This window comes from Blennius ocellaris (assembly GCF_963422515.1).
Source record: "Blennius ocellaris genome assembly, chromosome: 18".
Taxonomy (NCBI): Eukaryota; Metazoa; Chordata; class Actinopteri; order Blenniiformes; family Blenniidae; genus Blennius; species Blennius ocellaris.
The window spans coordinates 11,976,079-11,997,597 of record NC_137667.1 but is presented as its reverse complement, the minus strand read 5'-3'; the positions used below and the strand labels follow the sequence as shown (position 1 = coordinate 11,997,597).

At 39.8% G+C, this 21,519-nt stretch overlaps 1 protein-coding gene across 1 annotated transcript in view; it reads right to left on the bottom strand.

Annotated features, from left to right (window-relative positions):
* The window catches only part of LOC308143085 (regulator of G-protein signaling 6-like), a gene marked incomplete at both ends in the record, with an annotated part of 78,521 nt that extends 71,994 nt beyond the window's left edge, over positions 1-6,527 (bottom strand). Inside the window, one exon of the mRNA XM_080513768.1 lies at positions 6,261-6,527. Coding sequence (XP_080369894.1) covers positions 6,261-6,527 — 267 coding nt within the window. The remainder of the gene's footprint in view (positions 1-6,260) is intronic.
* Between the last annotated feature and the right edge of the window lie 14,992 nt (positions 6,528-21,519).

Sequence of the window (21,519 nt, the reverse complement as noted above, 5' to 3'; positions counted from 1 at the left end):
TACATCTTAATAGTAGTTTCTTGAGAGTGCACACAATGTCACTTCATTCATCATTTTGTTCCTGGAAAGTATAGAAAAAACTATTCACATTAATCACTAAAATAAAAGTCACTTGAATTGAACAGAACTGAATTACAGTCTAATTGAATGTAATGTAGTTTGAAGAGCAAAGAAATATGAGACAATGGATGGAGAATTGCGTGCGTGCGTGCGTGCGTGCGTGCGTGCGTGCGTGCGTGCGTGCGTGCGTGCGTGCGTGCGTGCGTGCGTGGAGCCAACAACATTAAGAGCAGTGGCCTCCTCATCTCAATTATACTCTTCAGGCTCTGACCGTTATCAGCTCTCGTGTTCTGCCTTCATTTAGCTCTCCAACCACTAAAACCCACCCTCCTCTCAGTTAAAAAAAATCAGAGAGGAAAACTAGAGGAGAAATACAACCTTGTCAAAACTCCATTAATTTGAAGTGGTTCGGTACGTTGAGCTGCGTAAACAATGAATCAGGAGGACAATTTGTATTTCCCTCTCCCACATGAGTTTGAGTGATGACTAATTCCCCCCTAAAAAAAAGAACGATCATACAGCCCTGCATATACATCATTTTATAACAATGCTTTCCTTCTTGTCAAAGCATATATTGTGAATCAGAGGTGCAGCACATAATCAAATGTAAACACACTGGAAATGTTGAATAGATTTAGAGGAACTAGTTGACAGAAAACTTAATTTTTAAGTAACTCGCATTAACAAAACCTGTCAGATTTATGATCCGAGGCTGTATTATGGCTGTGTGATCAGTTTCTACACAACAGCAGGTGCATTACACGTTATCATTCATCTTCCTCAGAGCAGTTTCAGGTACTGTCTACAAGCTGTGGATGTTTGGAGAAATAAAATTCGATTTACATTTCTTTCCTTCTCTGAAAATTGAGTTGAAGTCTGCTTATATACATCCATCCACCATGCACATGAATCTTTTTCCAGGGATGTCTTTGTTTCTTGAGGAATTTTTTTTATTAATGCAAAGACATGAACTAAATCCGTTATTCTCAATTCAACAGAGTGGAATACAGCATACATCTTAGTGGCTGTACTTCTTTGTATCAAACAGTGAAACGATACATCACATCTCAGCTGTTGTTTTCACCTCAAGTAACCTTCAGTGGGTGTAGTAGCAAGTGTTTATTTGTGAGGTATCTGTGTGAGACCTGGTTACACACAGTAGAGTAGTGCATAGCACATCACACTCGTCAAATTAACCCATTAATGCACAAACCTATACAACGGTGGCCACTCCTGCTATGAAAGTTGTTTAAATCATCATGGTAAGAAACTTGTCATTTAATGTTTTGCTCAAGCAAGCGACATTGGTATAGTGGTTAGCATTCTGGCATGATAGCGAGAATGTCCTTGATGTTAAGCTGGACGAAGTGGTGGATACATGGTTACATTAATCTATTCTATTCTATTCTTTATGCCCAGTCACACTTCTCTCCCTTTGTTTACATCTCCTGTTTTCATCTCCTTCTGCTACTTGCTCCTTTTGATTTCATGGCACTTTCCTACATTGTCTCACCTCTCTTTTCCAGATTTCCCTCACTTGCTCCTTCTCTTTACTTTCTATTTCTCACCCCCACTTCCAACCTGCATCAGGAACTCATTTATCAAAGCTGACACTGGCTGTTGGTGTCTTGTAATTTGTGCTCCTGCTTCTTGCAGCAAATATAGATTTTCAAAGCCAGATAGTCCACAGATATTGTTCTCCACCTCGATTTATTGTATTTTGTTGCACTTGTCAAAAAATTAAAATCATCCTTTCACACTCATAGATATGACTGTAAAAGATTAAAAACACGTTTGTTGTTTTTAGTGAATTTTTGCCGCAACTCAGCAAAAAAAAAAAGAAAGAAGAACCACTCCTTTCATTCATGACAAAAACTACGTAGTGGGAATAAAGTTAGATGAATGATGAATATATCGCCGAAATCATGATAGAAAATCACACTCAGTGTTCATCGGATTGAGACTAAATCAATAAAACTCGCCACTGAGAGTGTCTCAGCAGAGCGTTTTTATTGTCCGTGTGCGTGTGTCTCAGCATGGAGGGCATTTAAACACTTAAAAGCATGTTTGATAGCAAAGGTAGCACTGTAAAAATGAAGTGTGTGTCTGTACACCCAGAGCAAATAACACCATGTCAACACGGGGAAAGTGGAAATTTTTGGAAACTGGAGATTCTCAGGTCAGCACTCAGTCTGCAGGGTCTCCAAAGGTACAAGACAAGCACACGCTTATTTATCGACTGAATCCATCACCGTGAGGTCAAAACTATGGGAAAGTTAATAATAAAATGATGGGGGATGGCTGGGGAAACTGCTATTATGAGGCAGGTCAGATAAAAGTGTGACAAACTAGTTAGCTTTTAAGGAATATGCTTTCACTTGTGATATTTCTTCTGTTCCATCAGCAATATAAATGTTACATTTGCTATCATCATGGTCCTCACTGAGCTCTGATCTCAAATAATGAGAGTTGCATGCACAATTTTTAAAACAAATTGAGAAACGCTTGGCTCCCACAACCAATAATAATCATAAAACCACTCTGATTTGTTGTTTGAGATAGTTCTGGTACATTTGGAAACTATAACACTGCTATTACAGTTCACAAAGTGACTCATTTGGTCATGAACATGTCAGTCGTACATAAAATGTATTTCAGAGCTTTTTCTTGGTTCAAATGACATAAAGAATTTAGGGTGGGCTTTAAATCGGCCCCATCTACCCCAAAGTCTAGCGTCCGCAAAATATGTTTGTATGTATCATAAAAATGACAACATAGCTCGGAAACATATGATTATTCTGGAATGAGTTGGGCTTTTCATAGATATTAATAGATTTTATTTTTATTGTATTTTTTGTTACTTATGTGTACAGCACTTTGTGTCCCTGTGGAAGCATTAACTGCTTTGAAAATCAAGATGTATTGGATAGAATGTCTATAAGCTCCAAAATGCTACCTCATTATGACAATTTTGAATTGCTGTTTTAAAAAAAGATAGATGTGTATAAAATCATTACAATGAGGATGCCCTCAGTAAAGCCACTAGCACAACTGTAACAAGTTTTTTCCGAGGTGTTTCAAGAGAAAGTTAATTTTGTCTTCCACCTTCTCTCGGTAATCATTTTTGTTTGACTGTAATCCCCAAAACTGAAATGGATTTTCCACAATTAAGTGTCAGTATCAGAGCTGCCAAGTCTGCACGATTTTTACCTCAGTGCTAACCTTCCTGTACTTCAAAATTTAAATAAAATTACAACTGTTTAGAATCTTGAAGCATACAAGTTGCCACTTGAATTTTAAAGTGACATTCAGTTGGTATTCATTCATCCCACCAGCATAACACTCATGGTTTTATGGTACGCATGATATTACAGTGTTTATTTGTGCTTGTTCCGTGTGCTGCTTTACTTTAATTTTGTCTGTTTTTTCTGAAAAAGTAACACTTATGAGTGTGGCAACTTCAATTTTATTAATCTTATTATTATAAGCATAAATTGAAATGGGTGGAGGACTTTTGAATGGACAAACAAATCTGTCAAAATGTCAAAGGTTTTCACACTCACACACATGGAGAGACAGACTTCAACAGTCACTCCAAGATAAATCGGCAGGTTCAGAACATACAATCCCACCAGTCATCTCTTCTCACATCTGACTCAATTAGCGGTATGCTGCTTGTCCTCCGCAGCAAGTTCAAAAGACTCATTAACATGCTAATGCTGATTCAAATCTATGACTTTATAATGGCCACTCAGCATTTATACACAGGTTTTAATCTCAGACGAATGAAGCTTGCAGCTCTAATAATAGATTTTATGGTCGGAGAGAAATAAAAGTATTTTTTTCAGCCTGATTTTCCATTACAGACACACTTAAACTGTGACTCGAGGAAATATGCTTCAGATTCTTCCAAATGTTTCCATCCTCTGTTTCCATCTTTTTCATCTCTTCATCTGCAGCAGAGCATGCTTTCGCGGTCACGATAAATAAGTAAACATGTGCACCGGCAGCATGCTGGGAAGCATTACTGACACAGTCCTTGTTCATTAGACAACAAAGAAACTCTTTTCAATAGATTTTTTTTCTTCCTTCAGCTATGAATGATATATCTTGACACTGTATACAGATGTCTATAGATGACACAGTATATTTTCTTTGTCAAATGTCAGGGTCAGCCACAAATATTAACAAGCTACAGCAAAACAATTAAAACCACCAATGAATCTCAGACACTCCATTCTCTTCTTTGGCACGTTTTTAGCCCTCAATTATCTTTGGCACATTAAATGTGATGTGAAAAAAAACACCTGTCGGAGACTTCATCATCCAGGGTCAGTCTCCAGCAGGATGTCATTCCTCTCTGCTGGTTAATGAAGCCCACCTTCTGACTACCTGAGACCAAAAGAGGACTCAGCTTGATGCCGGCTTTGCTTCGGTCATATTTTAGCTCTCGCATCACATCACAAGTATCATTTATTGCAACCTTATTCCATTTGTTCCCTCTGCACAGATTTAATGAGTTTATCTTTACTGACCCAGAAATAAAAAAACCTTTGAAGCTTTGTTTTGAAATAAAGTACATCTCTTACTTTTCTCGCCATCTGCTCAGCAGTGTTTCAGCTTATTTTGCACATTTGTAACGCAGATGTCGCTTTCAGTGGTACAAGTTATTGCAAATTAGCAACTGATCACATTTACTCCACTAAATACTGACTGCCAGCTTGAAATAGTACAGATTTCAGACTGCAGGCTGAAGTGAGGGGTCAGCTGATGCTCAACATTCCTAGAAAGAAACTGATTAATTACAGTTACTGGTTAATTATTGGAAAATACCTCTTCTATTATTGTCTGTTAAAGTTGTATAATTGGTAGGTTCCTGTGACACATAGGCTGCGTTAAAAGCACTGTGATAGTAAGATGGTAGGAGGGAGATCCTCTATCATTTTGATGTTGGCAGTTCCTGAAGAAAGAAACACATTTGGAATTAATGCTCATGGTTGATGAGGTCAGGTCATCTTCCAATTGCGGGGTTGCAGGTCCGCTCTACATGTAATGCCAGAGTCAGGCTCGGCGGGCACATCAGACAAAGCCATCACCTTTGAGGTTGTTGTTGTTGTTTCAACAGAGATGTCTCAACGGTCATGGCTGGCACCAATAACAGCTCACATACGGAAGCACACCAACAATCAATGCTTTGTTCTCGTGGTCAATGAGATTGCAACCTGAGAATAATTCTCAAATTATCCAGCTGCTCAATTTGCATCAGGGAGGCCACACAACTAAAATAAATAATGAAGGAAACGCAATCTGCTGAAGTGACTCAAAGGTTCAAAAGATCAGTTCTTACTATGACGCAGACATACAGTAATGAAGAAATGATGCGAAGAAATACCTTTCTGTTGTTTAGCAAAAATCCCTTTGAGATTAGGAGTAGCACTGTGTTTGTCTTTAATTGAAGTAAGAATATTAAATAAATCACAGAAGAACCAGCTGAACTGAACTGCAATTTTTACCAGCGCCTTAATTAGATGATGTTCATTCATCTGTTCTTGGACAAAGTTACTTTCAAAACCTTTGGAAACCGAAAGAAGGTCACTGCACCGCTCCATTGTAAAACTGAAACAACTCTGAGTACATCCAACTGTTTTCTCTTTACACACAAAAGGAGGGAAAAAGAAAAACTGTAGTGACGTTGTGTTTATAATGATTGAACAACTCACCTTTCAAGAACTGAAACTTCACAATATCGATGTATTAAAAACAATGAGGCACAATATAAATATTGGATTTATGCTTTTTTTTCCCGCTCCAATCTGAAACCTTCCGAGGGTAGGCTGATGGCAGAGCCTGAAAATACATCCAGTATGCTAAAGCACTTTTATTCATCCTAATTCGGCAGATTTTCTACCTTACAGCACTCGGAAAGCACCATCCTTCAGAGTGCTGCAAGGTAGAAAAACACCATCTTTCACAGTGATGTGGGGCAGAACAAAGTAGGAAATCAAAGCTTCTCTCTTGAGTCGGAATCGCCACCAAATCCAACCAGGCAAGTTGCATTTCTATCTCAAATAATTATCTCCTCTCGGGCTCTTTTCTCAAGTCTTATTTCTGAGTGAAGTGAGACCAGCAAAACTTTCAGAGCTTTTCACACAAGATGATGGAAAAACACAAGATGATGAAAAACAGACACACATTCTTACCTTTCTGTAAATGATCATGTTGGGGGTGTCATCATCTGGGTCCACGCTGCTCATGGACCTCGTGGACAGCAGAGGACGGGCCGGAGTGGTCTGGATGCTCTCCTTTGGTTCCCCAGCAGCTTCCTCAGTCTCTGTTGTCTCCTCTGTGCCCTCTTCTTCTTCCTCCTCCTCCTCCAGCTGCTGCTGCTGCTGCTGCTGCTGCTGCTGCTGCTGCTGCTCCTCTTCCTCCTCCTCCTGCTGCTGCTGCTGCTGAGGTGCTTCAGCCATCACTCCAGTCTACAGTCGTCTTCCTCTGTGTTAACTTATCCTGTCTTCTTTATCAGCCAGACTTCGTCTTACTCATTTATGTGCTCCTGTGCTCTCTTTCTCTCCAGTGTCTGGAAGCTGCTGTGGAACAGTAGAGATGGAGGGATAGAAAGAGAGAGACAGAGAGAGAGAGAGAGAGAGAGAGAGAGAGAGAGAGAGAGAGAGAGAGAGAGAGAGAGAGAGGGAGGAAGGGAGAGATAAATTAGACCATACAATCCACTGCTGCGCTCCAGCCTCCCATTGCTCTGTCTTTTTTTCTCATCTTCTGTCAGTAAGCACAGGATGGATGAAATGAAGGCATCATAAATCCCTACAGTTTTCTCTGTCATCTGCTCGCTGCTATTTGTCCTGGTCTGCCGCCACATGAGATTGAAGTTACTAGAGAATATAATACATAGAATTTAAGTTCCACATTTCCTTTTTTTTGGTCCCAGAAACTTCTGCTTCTTGTAAATCATCTCAGACGGATGTTGTTTCCACTGAAACAAGACACAGTGAGAGATATATACGCCGCTATCGATGAGGAGTCACATATTGTAAACACTCGTTAGGAAAAACAAGAATATGTTAGCGTTACGGTACTTCGTTTTCCACCTTTGAGCTAGCCCAACAATACAACGCGTAATGTTCAGTCAGTGCGTTTCCTTTGCTTTTTACCAGTAACATACAGGATGTGTGTATGAGTGTGGCATTAGATAATCCTGTTGCCTCAATTCAGTATCATCTGGGCTCAGTCCCTTTCCGTGTGTAGTTTGCCCATGTCCGTTCTATAAATAGTAATAGTCACTATACATTGCTCTTCCATGTGTTTGTCAGTGTGGGGTCTTGATTGTAATAAAGTTAATATAGATAGGTAGACAGGCCGACAAATTGATAAGTTAATAAGCAGCGAATTGCCTAATTGCAGTAAAACTGTGAAATGCATAAACACCTTTGCACACCCAATATATAACTCCATTCAACACACAGATGGATGGACATAAGCTCACTCTCTTAGGATCCCATTACCAAGCCTGGTCTGCTTATAACATTCAGACAGCTGTCAAAATACTGTTGTCTGAGGACAGACGAGATGAGATGAGGTGAAAGAAGAGGTGTTTTAAGGAAGAAGAGGAGGGGAAGTGAGGAGAAAACACCGTGAGATCTTCACGTCATTCATCTCTTTATGCTCATTCTTCTCGTCAGGGCGGAGCTGCATCACTGTCCCGGGCATGTTACATCTCAGACATAACTGAGACAGAGTCTCTTTCCATTTAGCACTTTAGACTGCGGAAGAATTACCTTTGGTTTTTTTCATCAAAGCATATTCATCCCCTGACAGCTGGTCTCTTTACTGGCTGAATGTAACACCATGAACGTGGAAAGTGATGTTTCTCACAGCTATCCAAAATCCAAAGACTTACTACTTTAAACTTTGACAAACCACACAACGGAAATGCTAATGCTATCCGGGGATGAACGAAAGTAAGGATACAAAGAGTTTCTTGTAAATGAAAATAGCAGAATACTTTAAGTTTAAGTATACAATAGACTGGGAAATGACAATTGCAAATTGACGTCACTGACGGCAGAGTCACCCATTTACAATTGTGTACATTTTATTAAATAGACTTTCGTTGTATTTGATCTCTTCTGCAGTCTTTATGTTGTATGCATGATCCATCATATTTACTTATCAATAATAAATGAACTTGCTGCGCTTCCGTTGGTAACTTAGGATTCAGTGCCTTGCCCAAGCAGACACAAAAGCATACAGATGGATAGGGATGCTTTTGGATTGAACCACCATTCAAATTGGAAGACAACCTGCTCTATCAATCAAGCCACAGTAGCCTACTGTGTAGCTAAATGCAGACAAAAGAAATAATACAATTTGAGAAACTGCAGTTTAATCCAAGTGTTCACTGAAATACTATTGGTCTTCTCTTCTCAGAGTGTCACAAGAGCATATGTATGACTAAAGGATCTCAGAGGTTTACGCAACAACCAGCACTTATACAGTATTGGATGTTGCTGAAAGATCTGTGCTCTACTGGATCTCAGAGCTTTCAGCAACATCTGGGCTTTGCAATCCAACAGCACATTGGGGAAAGGTGTTCACACCTTCAGTATCTGAAGGTTAAATGCAAAACAAACTCCTCTGACTCCACAGACAAATGCTACCTAAATGAAAAAAAAAAGAAAAAAAAAAGCCTCTAAAATTAATGTTGAATTACACACATGCAGTTAACAGCATGTAAAAAAAACCTGAGGCGGTCAGCAAATCTGTTTGATAAAGATGTCTTTTAGCAGTTGTTCATTGTCATCACCACGGCCAGATTAACCTGCTGGGAGAAAAATTAGCTGTTTGGTTTGAGCCGCCACTTGCTCTGCGTGAACTGAGGAGGCCACCAGATTTTCTCTGCTGCAAAATTGATTAAACACAAAGTCATTTGTAAATAATTAGCATGTTCCATAAGCACAATGTCATCTGAAACAACAAAGGACTCTCGATACTAAATAATTCATGTGAATGCCAGTAACATCACTGTTGCAGCAGTTCAGCACATTCCCATAATCCAAAACAAAGTTAACAAGGATCACAATGCCACAAACCAAATCCTCCCCTGCTGCTCCTCCAGTGGTCGATAAAGAAATGTAAACTCAGGCTGCAGGGACTCCTAAGATTATTAGCGTCAACATATGCAGATTTTTGTGTGTTTACTGATGCTTTGTTTCAAAGCAATAGCAAAAAAAAAAAAAACAGTTTGAGAGGCTCTCAAAATATTGCAGAGAACATCATTACTACTCATGTCTTTTTATAAACTATAGAAAGTTCTATTAACACTACTTAGTTATATTAACACTATTAGCACGACTATATTAATTATAGTACTGTAATGTTTTCAGTACATTGCATAAAACTGCTGTCCCAATGTGTTCACATGTACTAATGTGTGAACAGCATGTTTTTTAATGCAATTGAATTGTAGAGCTTCACCTGACCTCAACCGATGCTAAGATAAAGCTCAAAAAACAGTAAATCACAAGATTTGAAAGCAAATACAGTTTCAGGTTAGTTTAGATGAGTAGTGATTATGAAGCTTAAATAAAGCACTTTGAATTGCTCTACTGAAATGAAGCAGACAAATAAACCTTCCTGTGCATTATGATGCACGCGGCTCCAGCAAATTAATATAAGTCAATGTAATGCCCTTTCCAGTGACGAAGCAACACAAATGTGTGTGAGAGTTCTTGTGTGTGTGTGCTATTGGCATGATGCATCAACAGCTTCAGTTCAGCTGGCTCTGTAGATCAATACTCTCATCAGCCAGCTGTTTGTGTGCATCCAGCACTGGTTGGGTCAGATCTGTTGTGTTGGTGAGGTTAATGTCAGAGGCTACAAAAGGCATTGTTTTATTCAGAAGGCCACAGAGAGACGGTGGCATGTGTCCTTATGTACGCGTGCATCACAGCCTTCTTGATGTATTAAAAGACACATGCAGCATTGGTTTACTCCAAATAAGAAATAAATTAAACACATTTGTGAATCAAGGGCTCCCAATCGGCTGTCTCCATTACACTTGCACCATCTGTTGAAGTGATACGCTAAACCAGCAGCTCACGACGGATAATATGTTTTCTTGTAACGCTCAAGTTCACACTCCCTTTTCTGGAATCACGTGTGGTGCCGTGGGCTGCGATCGATACCTCCAACATGCGCGCCGACTCGTGATTTTGCATATAAATGAAATCTTCGGGTTGAATACTCGCGTCTGATCAGCCTGAATCACAAAGCGATTTAGAGATTCAGAGAGGCGCCTCACCCTCTGCGACCGAGGTGCTTTAGTTGGCCTAATTGCTTTAAAGATTTTCTGGCGTCAGGTGTGGTCACCTTGAAATCCAAAAGCAACACACATTTGATGAAACACCCGATCCACCTATCTATCGCGCAGAGAGACAAACGTGAGGAGGAAGACAATCCAACGCAGGAATGAGGAGGAAAGGAGGCCACTTATGACTCATTCGCAAGTGTAAAAAGTTACGAAGTTTTAACCGTGACTGTGAAGTGAAAGTCATTGTAGTCTGTATCTGTAAAGCACTGCTGGTCCTGGAGGTCTTCAAGTCCTGCATGATCTCAGGGAGTCCCTCCCTCAACACGCCTCATAATGATTTATCACTATGAGGCTTTATGTGGAGCTTCAGAATAGCACGTTCATTAACTCTGTTGGAGCAAGAAGACATTAAAAATATGCAGGACTGTGACGAGCCCATCTCTGCTGCAAAACAAAATCTGAAACCCCAGTTCTCAATTTGTTCCGAATGTTTGTATCAGCGAAAAACATTTTCTTCTCCAGGGTTTGCCAGGGTTAAATCAAGAAGGGGGGGATACGCAAGGAGTTAAAAAGGCAAGAAGAAAGATGAAATTGTATCATAGGAATAAAGTCAAAATAATAAGCATACATCTTTGTGAAAGGCAAACATTTTAAATATGAATATCAAGGCAATTGTGATAATAATTATAAAAAGGTAGAACGTAAAAGTTAGAAAATGGTAAACCCCCCCCAAAATTGAGATAATAGTCAGAATTACTTGAATGAAAATTGAATATTCAAATGAGTACAATGTGATGTATGTGTTTGCGTTGTATTTGGTTCTATATTAATAAAGTTGAATTTAATTGAATTGAACTGATGAGAAATGTCAGGAAAAGACAAAAGGTTTGTGAATAAAATTCAAAATAACCAATTATACATATTCAAGTTAAGGCTCTCTAGTTTCTGTTGATCCTCCTATCAATCCAATCTGCAATCACGTAAATAATCTAGTGGATGGTAAATCGTTTTAAGGGCACAGAGAATAAAACAATCATTTAAAATTAATTCTTCCCAGTTTTTTTGTATTAACAAGAAACTGAGCCATGCCAACATTTAACTGATTCCCTGGGTGACTGTCGCACTGTGTAGCTATTTTAATCTGAGAGGACATAATCACAACAAATGAAGTACTTTTACAGAAATAGCACACCCAGGGTTGATTGGAAAAAATGCAGAAGGAAGGCATTAGTCAAAACATTTATGCTTGTTACTATTCAGCACAATAAAAGAATAAATATACAGCAAATGCCATCTATTACTTACTCTTGAAAAAAACCTGTTTGTCTCAAATTGCAGCGACAGTTAACTAATATGGATGCTACAGGTAAACAAAGTGAATTCTTCTCTGCACATCTTCATTCCTGCATCCTGCCTCTGAAGTCGCACATTTACATTCGGAGGTGAGCGTTTCTTTGTTTGCCCCCTCTCTCTCCTCTCAACACATGCTGTGATGACAGGAAGTGGCTGCAGACTGAGATTTCTTGCTGTTTCTAAAGTCTGCGCTACCCTTTTTCCCTCCGGACCCTCCACAGCGCAACAAACACACAGCGTCCTCTTTACCACCTGTCACCAGTGCGCTCCAGGCAAGACTGCATGGAGGATGTCTGGCTGTTTATACACTTAGGGATGGCTACAAATCAAGGGCAATGGCAATTCAAAAGCTATTCGTCTTGAAGCCCGGAGAGGCATTGGGAAAAAGGCTCAGTTGAAACGGTGAAACAGGAAAGAGCAATTGAATATCATCTGTAATTGAAAATTCAAGACCCCCTTGAGTTTGTGAGATTCATCACATTTTACCATCTTGTGATTTCTTGCAAAGCTAAATTGATTGAAATGGTGAAATGTTCTCTCATGTCTACCGAACTCAAGACAAATTAAGTGAAAAGCTGAGGCCATCCCTGTGCCAGCTTCAGAAGGAGCCCATACATGCTGTTCCTAGTGACTGTAGAACTTTCAAAACAGGAAATATCCTGGAAATTGGCTAAAAGCAGAGAGATTTTGGGACTTGGATGAGGAAACCATGATGTGACACCCAAAGATCCAAGTCCAAACTGAACTCTTATTTTTAATGTGAAGCCACAAATGCCGTGTTCTCGGCCAAATTTAAGTTTAGGAGTAACTGAACCTTGCCAATTAATTTAGGTATGTTGTAAGCAAAAACTTCAGTCAGCACAAACGTTTAAGTTTTAATTATTCTTGTTTTTATTATATCAAATTAAACAGGAATACACCAGGAAGTCACCACAACTCCAACACCAATCAAAGGAAAACTTAAATAACAACCACTGGAGACAATGCAAATATAAGGGAAGCCTATGATGTCCTTATAGACTCACTTTCAAAGGGCTAAAAGCAAAACAGCAATACAAGCAAAAGTGACAAGCATTATCCATTTCTTCATAGATTTTACTCGTTGAACTGCAGTGCTGTGACAAACGGTGGCCACAAATATAGAGACATATTTCATCATTTAGGGAGGACGCCGGACGACTCTTAAGTGGAACTGAAGGTCCAGTTATGAATTATAAAATCTTAATCAAACGGGGAGACTATGTCTGCATGTTTATTTCTTTCATCTCCTAGTACCCATATGGCAAAGTGTCCTTGAGCAACACACGGAACCCCCAATGGCTCCCAATGGATGGATGGATGGAGTATGGTATGAGTCGTGTGAATGTGATTAACAATGTAAACACCTTGGGTACAGCTGAAGCAGTGGAAAGGCGAGAGATAAAGGAAATCTACCTTTTTGTTTTCTCACTAGATATTTAAGCTGCCCACCCCACCCAAAAAAGAAGAAAAATAACCCTAACTGAAACTATTATTCCTGCTAACATGTAGAATAAGGCTTAAATGTACACAAATATGCAATATCATATAGGTATTGGTAGTTTATGCCTATGATACATATTGATGCGAGAGGACTGACACACACACACACACACACACACACACACACACACACACACACACACACACACACACACACACACACACACGCACACACACCACCACCCCTCTCTATGACAGTGTCTGACAGTGTATCCATCCTCAAAAGCGCTGCACTCCCCAAACACACACTGAGGCAACAGCGCTGCAGTCTCCCTCATACAGTGTACCTTAACCCTTTTAAACAGTGAGCGTCTGTACACCCGATGGATGGACACGGAGGACAACTCACATCTGTCTCTCATATATTCATGCACAATCTTGACAGAGGCTCAAGAGACAGACACTCCAAGAGTCACTTAACTGATCAGCTGTAGTCTGCAGTCCCAGGCAGAATTCAATAAATGTCTCGGGGTGTGCACACACACCAAAAGAAAAAAAGAAAAAAAAAATACGCAAAAATGTGTGAACATCCTCATCACTCTGACAGTGTTGAATTATGGAGAGCGTTCGAGCGCACGGCGCAACAACAATACACTCTTTTCTAACCATTTTCTACACGTCAACGTTTCTGTCTCTCTGTTTTGCCGTATTTAAAACATAAGTTTCCTCTCTTTGCCATGCAATTTATCCTCGTTTTAGTCTCCGTCTCTTCTCCTTACCTTATGATGCGCCGGTCTCACCCGCCGGTATCTCCCGTTTGGAGCGCACGAGCCAAGTAGCGGCTTCACCGACTCTCTCTCCAATCCACCGCACACTGGGAGAGGGAGAGAGAGAGAGAGAGAGAGAGAGAGAGAGAGAGAGAGAGAGAGAGAGAGAGAGAGAGAGAGAGAGAGAGAGAGAGAGAGAGAGAGAGAGAGAGAGAGAGAGAGAGAGAGAGAGAGAGAGAGAGGGACGCTTCAGGCATGTTAACGTGCGCGTGCGCTCCACCGTGGCACGGTTAGATTTACTTGTTAAGGGAACCATCAAGGAAAACATGGGTGCAATTTTCCTCAGGTGTATTTCGACCACAAGTTTGGTTATTTCTAAGTAGAAAATTCTAAATAAATAAATAAATTCACAGGCAGACCACAACTCACTCTAATCACTCCAATTAACTCTAAAACCACAGGCATGCAACACATGCACGCTTCACACAAAATTTAAGTTAAAGTCAAAATAAAAAGATATTGGGTCTGATCTACTTAAGGTCTGCATCTCAAATAATGATATATTGCATACAGAGTATAAAAACTGATCTACTGTTGGGTTTCTGATCATTGAAGCTCACAAAAATTCAATGTTGTGTCTGTCTTAAAGGTCAGGCAAAGTCAATATTGGGACAAATTCATGGTAATAAATCAATGCACACAAGGTTAAAACTTTAGGTCGTTGATGAAAAATAGACTTTGCTTTCTTCTCATAACATTTTATATTATGAGAAGCTTTTCCTCCCGCAACTGTCATGTGCTGACATTATACTTTCTTTATTGTGCCCCTTTAAAGGCCTTGCAGTCTTTTCTGGATCTCATCTGTTGATGTTTGTCCTCACAGCTCTGACGTTTTACTTAAGGGCATTGACCTTGAATGTGTAAGCCAAAGTCTGTAATATTTCTAAAGTAGTAAATAGTTTTTCTTAAACTGGTAATTGTTGAATCAAGTTAAAAGCCCTATGCAGACATTTATATGAATAACCATAAACTTGGATTCAGTTATTTATTTGTGACCTCTTTTAAAGACACAACTGGAGAAATGGAGAATTATAAACACATTTTAGTGTGTGTGTGTGTGTGTGTGTGTGTGTTCGGAAGGGAAAATATACCCTAATTTATTCAACGTTGGCAAGTTTGTTTTGTTTTTGTTTTTTTAATCTTTGCTATATTCAGCCCGTGAGCTGCCCAGAACTGGAGTCTGACCTGTTTACCAGATCGATCTGACAAATTTCCAACTCTGAAGGCTGCTTCTCCAACAATCTGAAGACCGAATGTGCTTCAGCACCCAACATGACCATTACAATGACATTTCTTCTTTGAGAATTATGAACAACATACAGTTCATCCATTCATCTTCAGTAAAACTTCAGGGTATACTTTGGACAGGTCACCACGCTATACAGTATATCATCAATCATTTTATTGTGTCCTACTATATTTTCAACACAAAAGTATATGTTATATTACTAAACAGGAACTGTACTGGCAAATCATGAGTCAGCATGTTTGTCCTGCCTTCAGGTTATTTTGAGGTTGATACTTCAAGCTCAGTGAAGTTAGAGAAAACATTCATTTCTAAAGGTTTGTGTTTTGTGTTACAGCCTTGAGATGAACACTGCAGGTATCGGCAGCTATTTTGTTTGGGAAGCAGTCCTTTGTCAGTGTCACTGACGCCACACATTTTCAATATTAAAAGCTTTGATTTTATTTGTCTGACCTTAGAAAATCCCCACATGCTCAGTTACAACACATAGAATCATAATGGTTTAAAATGTGGATTAAAAAGATGGCAGAAATATGTTTTCTGAAACCAAAATTATTGAAAATGAATCTTCCAGGTTAAACCTCAGTATCATGGAGGTATTTTTACAAGTTGCCTGTAGTTGTATGGATGTGAAGCCACCTCAAGTTTGTTATTTCTTCATACTGTAAAGTCTCACTATTCAGTATTTCATGGATGGAGGTGCTGAGGTCTCTAAAAGGAAATGGAAGTTTAACTATATACATTTTTCACAGATTAGACATTACACAAAGAGTCCAATCTTCACTCTTCATCTCATGTAAGGACCGAATTCAATGTTGCCAGAACAAGAAATATATTAGTATAACAAGTTTTAACAGATATGGAGCTTTTCTGCATGAATTTCAGAGGGAGAGCAGTTTCCCTTCTATTGCATCAGCACTGTGGGATTTTATCGCTCAGTTATTCCCCACAGATTTACTCAAATGCTGCAGACTATCCAATCTCCCAGCAGTCATTTTTGTTGAAGAACTTTGCATCCAACTTATTTCTGTGCCTCTTCGTGCTGTCATTGCCATTTGGGCTTTTCCATCAACCTCCTGCCACCAGGATCAGGCTATCAGTCCCTCAAGATCTCAGTGATGCTCCACATGTAATAACTTTATGTAGGGATTTCTTAACTCATAAAGATCACTTGGTACCATTTGTATTGTGTTTGGCAGTTTGGCTATCAATAATGATTCATAATTATCAAAGATAGTTATTAATTATGCTATTGAAATTTTAATCTAATCTGTATCAGATAACTCGGAGCACCACCTGTTTTAACAGGGAATGATAGCCAATTCAGTTATGTCAGTCTCATAAGATTACAGTTACCACTATAGCTTTACACTGTTCTTACACTGATAGGCAGTTGCAGGATGTAAATGAACACTACCTTTTAGAAATGGTTCACATACAATACATTTAGTTTTGTTGGAATATTAGAAATCTGACACGAGGAGAAAACAACTTTCCCAATATGAAACAACAGAAATGTGTTTACAAGCTGTACATAAAATATGATAGCTAATTTAGGTGGATAACTTATTCTGTTGTGAAATGAATGCCAGGAACTGTACATGAGATATACAGTATGTATGTCTTGAGTCTTTTACAACTCTGGATGATAACATTATCAAATATGCATGTGCATAGTTTGTTTGCATATTGACACCTCATCCACAGCAGACTCCACCACCTGGAGGATGGATGGATGGATAGTACTTATTTGATATTAACATTAACATATATCTATCACCATGATTTGAAACTAAAGAGTCTAAAAGCGTAACACCTTTTTTTTTTAATTAGGTCTCAAAAAAGCATTTGCTGTTGTTTAAAGAAAAAAACAGTAGCTTTTCCTCAATGTAACCAAGAATTTTGGTGCCGAAACAAGAAAAAAAAAAAAAATGGCTGTTCAAAGATTGATTGAGTGTTTTGCACTATTGACATTCAGTCGTTACAGGCGTGGTCCGAGAGACATATTTGGCAGAAGGTGGGACAGTGTGACAAACTGATGTGTTGTTCAACATCATCTTTTAAAAAAAAAAGACATTGTATGAAAATAAAAGACCCGATCTCTTGTCATACCAGAAATCTTTTGATAGTGTATTAAGACAACTCCTCTAAGCTTCAGTCCTGCTATGGTTTGACGTCTCAGTGAAGGTGTACTAACGTTGCAGAGTTTGTAACACTTTCTGGATGTTTCTCTGAGCTCACCCCCACCCCACCCCATCTTCCACTGTAATCTCTTCTGATTTCTCGTCTTGAACGTCCACGGAGCTCGGAACCTGCTGCAAACCAGAGAGCTAAACTCTGTGCTGATGGGGACTTCTGGCCGAGCACTGAGGCACATCAAAGCACATGATGCAACGATGGAATCAGGAAAGAAACCGAGTGCTTACTGTAGTCAGAGGGGTGTGTGTGTGTGTGTGTGTGTGTGTGTGTGTGTGTGTGTGTGTGTGTGTGTGTGTGTGTGTGTGTGTGTGTGTGTGTGTGTGTGTGTGTGTGTGTGTGTGTGTGTGTGTGTGTGTGTGTGTGTGTAGCTCACTTGCACATTATGCATGTCAACAGACATGTTTACAGTGATTCAGGCAACGTCTTTTCACCGTAGGTGGTAGAGGCTAAAAATATTTGCTGCCCTAATTCAATAAGCAATTACTGGGACAGAGAGAGAGAGAGAGAGAGAGAGAGAGAGAGAGAGAGAGAGAGAGAGAGAGAGAGAGAGAGAGAGAGAGAGAGAGAGAGAGAGAGAGAGAGAGAGAGAGAGAGAGAGAGAGAGAGAGAGAGAGAGAGAGAGAGAGAAGAAAGGGCGGTAGGCTTCAAAAGCCAGTTGATTCTGTGTTTTGGTTTTCTCACTTTCATCCACTGTTTACTGTGCAAATGGAAAAATGGATGTCAGTCAGCTCACAAATCAATACATGCACTTACAAGCTAACTGTCATCAAAAACAGCATTGATACTAATGGACTACTCTGTTCACACACACATGCACGCACGCACGCACACACATGCACGTACGCGCACACGCACACACACACACACACACACACACACACACACACACACACACACACACACCACCTTCTCATGGAGGGAAACTGAAGCCTCACTCTGAACTGACTGAATTATTGAGCGACTGTAAACAGGAAGAGGAGATCCCACAGGAGAATATCTCTGGATTTGTGTGTAGCTACGGGAGCTGGTTGGCTCAGGGATGCCCCACATTTGGTGCTCTTTTATTGACACTCACATATCTTTGTGCAGCTATAATTTGGGCCCACGAGGAGTAAAACCCAATTCCAGCACTAAACTTATTTCCAAAGTTATTTCTTTTGAGAATCAGTCAGAATGTGGTAGCAGAGGGGAAATATCACAGGGAGGTAAATGTTTGCATCTTGGCATGTTAATGATTTAGGACAAAAACATTCTAGTGAATGATTCTTTTTTTTTTTTTTTTTTATTTAAGATACAAGACGTTTGCTGATCCTGTGCGCACTTTTGTGAGTTGAAATAAAGAACATAATCGATCATACAAAGAGGAGGCTTCAGATTGAAGCTGAACTTGTAGACATTCTTGATTCCCCTACATTTCATTAGTTTGCACCTACAGTTCCTTATTGTACAGTGAGGTTCATTACCATAATGCTCAACATCAAAATCAAATGCCTGGATTTGCCAATTCCATGATACACGTATTAGATGGTATTTATGATTAGAATGAATACATCGTTTAAAAGGACTAAATGCTGGTGTGGTGGTATGCATGCTTATTTCATAACAAGGATACTAACGTTTTATTCTAGACCTGTGCCATTCTCTGTGGAGTTTGTATGTCCACAATCCAAAGACACACACTTCTCCCTAACATCTTAACATACTGCAGAATATAACTGGAATATAGAAGCACATAGAAAAGTCCGAGGGAAAGATGGAGTTTGGCCGGAAACTATCAAAAATATCAACCTAAAAATCAATGTCAAAACTAGAGCAGCTCTTAATAGCAAGAAAAGCAATAACAACCCTCAGGCTAAAGCCTCGAACCCCCAACATCATGTGATGGAGAGACAACAGCGAGACTACGAGTGAAACCGGTCAAATCTGAGACTCGACAGAAACTGATAACACAAGTGATGAGAATACCTTAAACAACTCCTCATATGATGAGATCATTTTGTGAGCACCTATGAGCTTTTCAACTGGCTGAGGCTCAAGCTGTGGACGCAGGTGAATCTCAAGCCAGTGAAACCTGACAACAGAGACGAGAGATCTCGCAGTGCACAGAGAAAACATCATCCACTTACTTGACTGTGGCACCAAATGAGACGCTGTTACTGACTTTCTGTTTTGGGATTACATTTAAAAAGTGATGCTGGATTTTTTCTTTTCTTTTCTTTTTTCAAATCCTGTTCTTATAGGGGGAAAATATGGAAGTCGGTAAAAGCAACTGGGAAACTTTGTGTTTTTGAGGAGGTGCAGCTATTGGTATAGTTGTTCAAAGTCGGCAATGAGCCGGAGGTTGGTTAACCCAGCGTGGCTTCATGCTTTCCAAAACCTGGTAAAAATGAATAATTGATGCTCTCTAAAGACCTGGTATATCCATCTAAATGCACTACACTTCCTTTACATCTGTCAGCTTCTTTGCTGCTTTGACATTAACCTATAGTGAAGAGAAATGTATTATTAATATTTCCCCACTGAACTTACATGCTGTAACAGATGGCTTCCAGATTCCCTGGAGACTAAATCGGAAGAGGACTTCTGGCTGTAAATGTGTGGCAGGGTATGACTGAAACCAGTGGGAGAAATGCACGAGCTTCATTTTTGATACAATTCAGTAAAGTGCATCATCTCCACTGAAGCAAATAGTGAGAACATCAAATTGTTGAGTTTTACTTGTGCTCCTTAAAATGTTCGCAGAAAGACAAGAGGCATCGAGAATTCTGTCATTCAGAAATTACAGTTTATCTGTGTCTCCGGGCTGCGGCGGGCTAAGAAAACCAGAGCAGATACCTTCCTCTCGGGGTGTTTTCTGAAGCTCCTCCTGGGAGGATCCTGATGTATTTCAAGGCCACGTGGGAGGCACAATCCCTCAGCGGATTCTGGGTCTGCCTCCGGGTGTTCATCCATTTGGGATGTGCCTGGAAAATCTCCTCGAGCATCTGGGAGAATCCTAAAAGTGAGTCTTTACAAATACAAAAGAGCTACATAGATGTACCTCACATTAAAGTGCAAATTGGAAATACTGTGAAATAGCTCTTGGTATGAACAAATATTCGTGTGTTATTGCACTAATGGTGTCATCTGCAGCTTAATAGAATTTTCTAGTAATAACCTTATAGCCATAATGACAGTTCTGCACAGATATGAGGAAATTAGGTGAAATGTTGTATGATTTCACCTGAAGGCTTGCAAGAATAAACTTAGATCATTGCCATTATAGACACACATTTACATAAATCGAAGGTAAACCAATTAATCTAATCATGCATTGTGAAAGGAAGCTAGATCTCCACAAAGGCAAAGGGACAACATTCAAACTCAACACAGAAAAAGCCTGATATAATGATTTATCTCATAGTTGAAGGGAAATGCAGTGAACTCAAAATTTTTCAAACGAAATCACTCACATCATATCAAAGCACCCACATTTAATCAGCCTTTTAATTTTAACTTTTTTTAATGAGTCATCATTAATGAACTAATTAGAGAATCATGTGAGATGTGGAAAATATAAATAGTGGATAAAGTGTGTGTGTGTGTGTGTGTGTGTGTGTGTGTGTGTGTGTGTGTGTGTGTGTGTGTGTGTGTGTGTGTGTGTGTGTGTGTGTGTGTGTGTGTGTGTGTGTGTGTGTGTGTGTGTGTGTGTGTGTGTGTGTGTGTGGCTGAGACAGCAGGCTGGATGTGCGCAGCCATCAGACAGTGAGGCAGACTGACAGGTATTGTGTAAACCGACACACTGCTTTAAAAAACACAGAGGGACTGTTCGCATCTGGAATGACAGCCAACAACAAAGCTCTGCCGTCGAAAAACAAAACACCTCGACTTTCTTTCTCTCCGATTCTCCTTGAGTGCTCGATAAGAGCGCAGAGCCACGCAGACATGAAGGAGCTGTGTGGGCTGCTGGAGTGTGTGGGATAAAAGCATCGAGGGGCTGAATGCGACACAATAGGAGGGGAAGAAAAAAAGTCAGGAGGTGGCCACATGTTGCTGCTACACAGCAACACTTT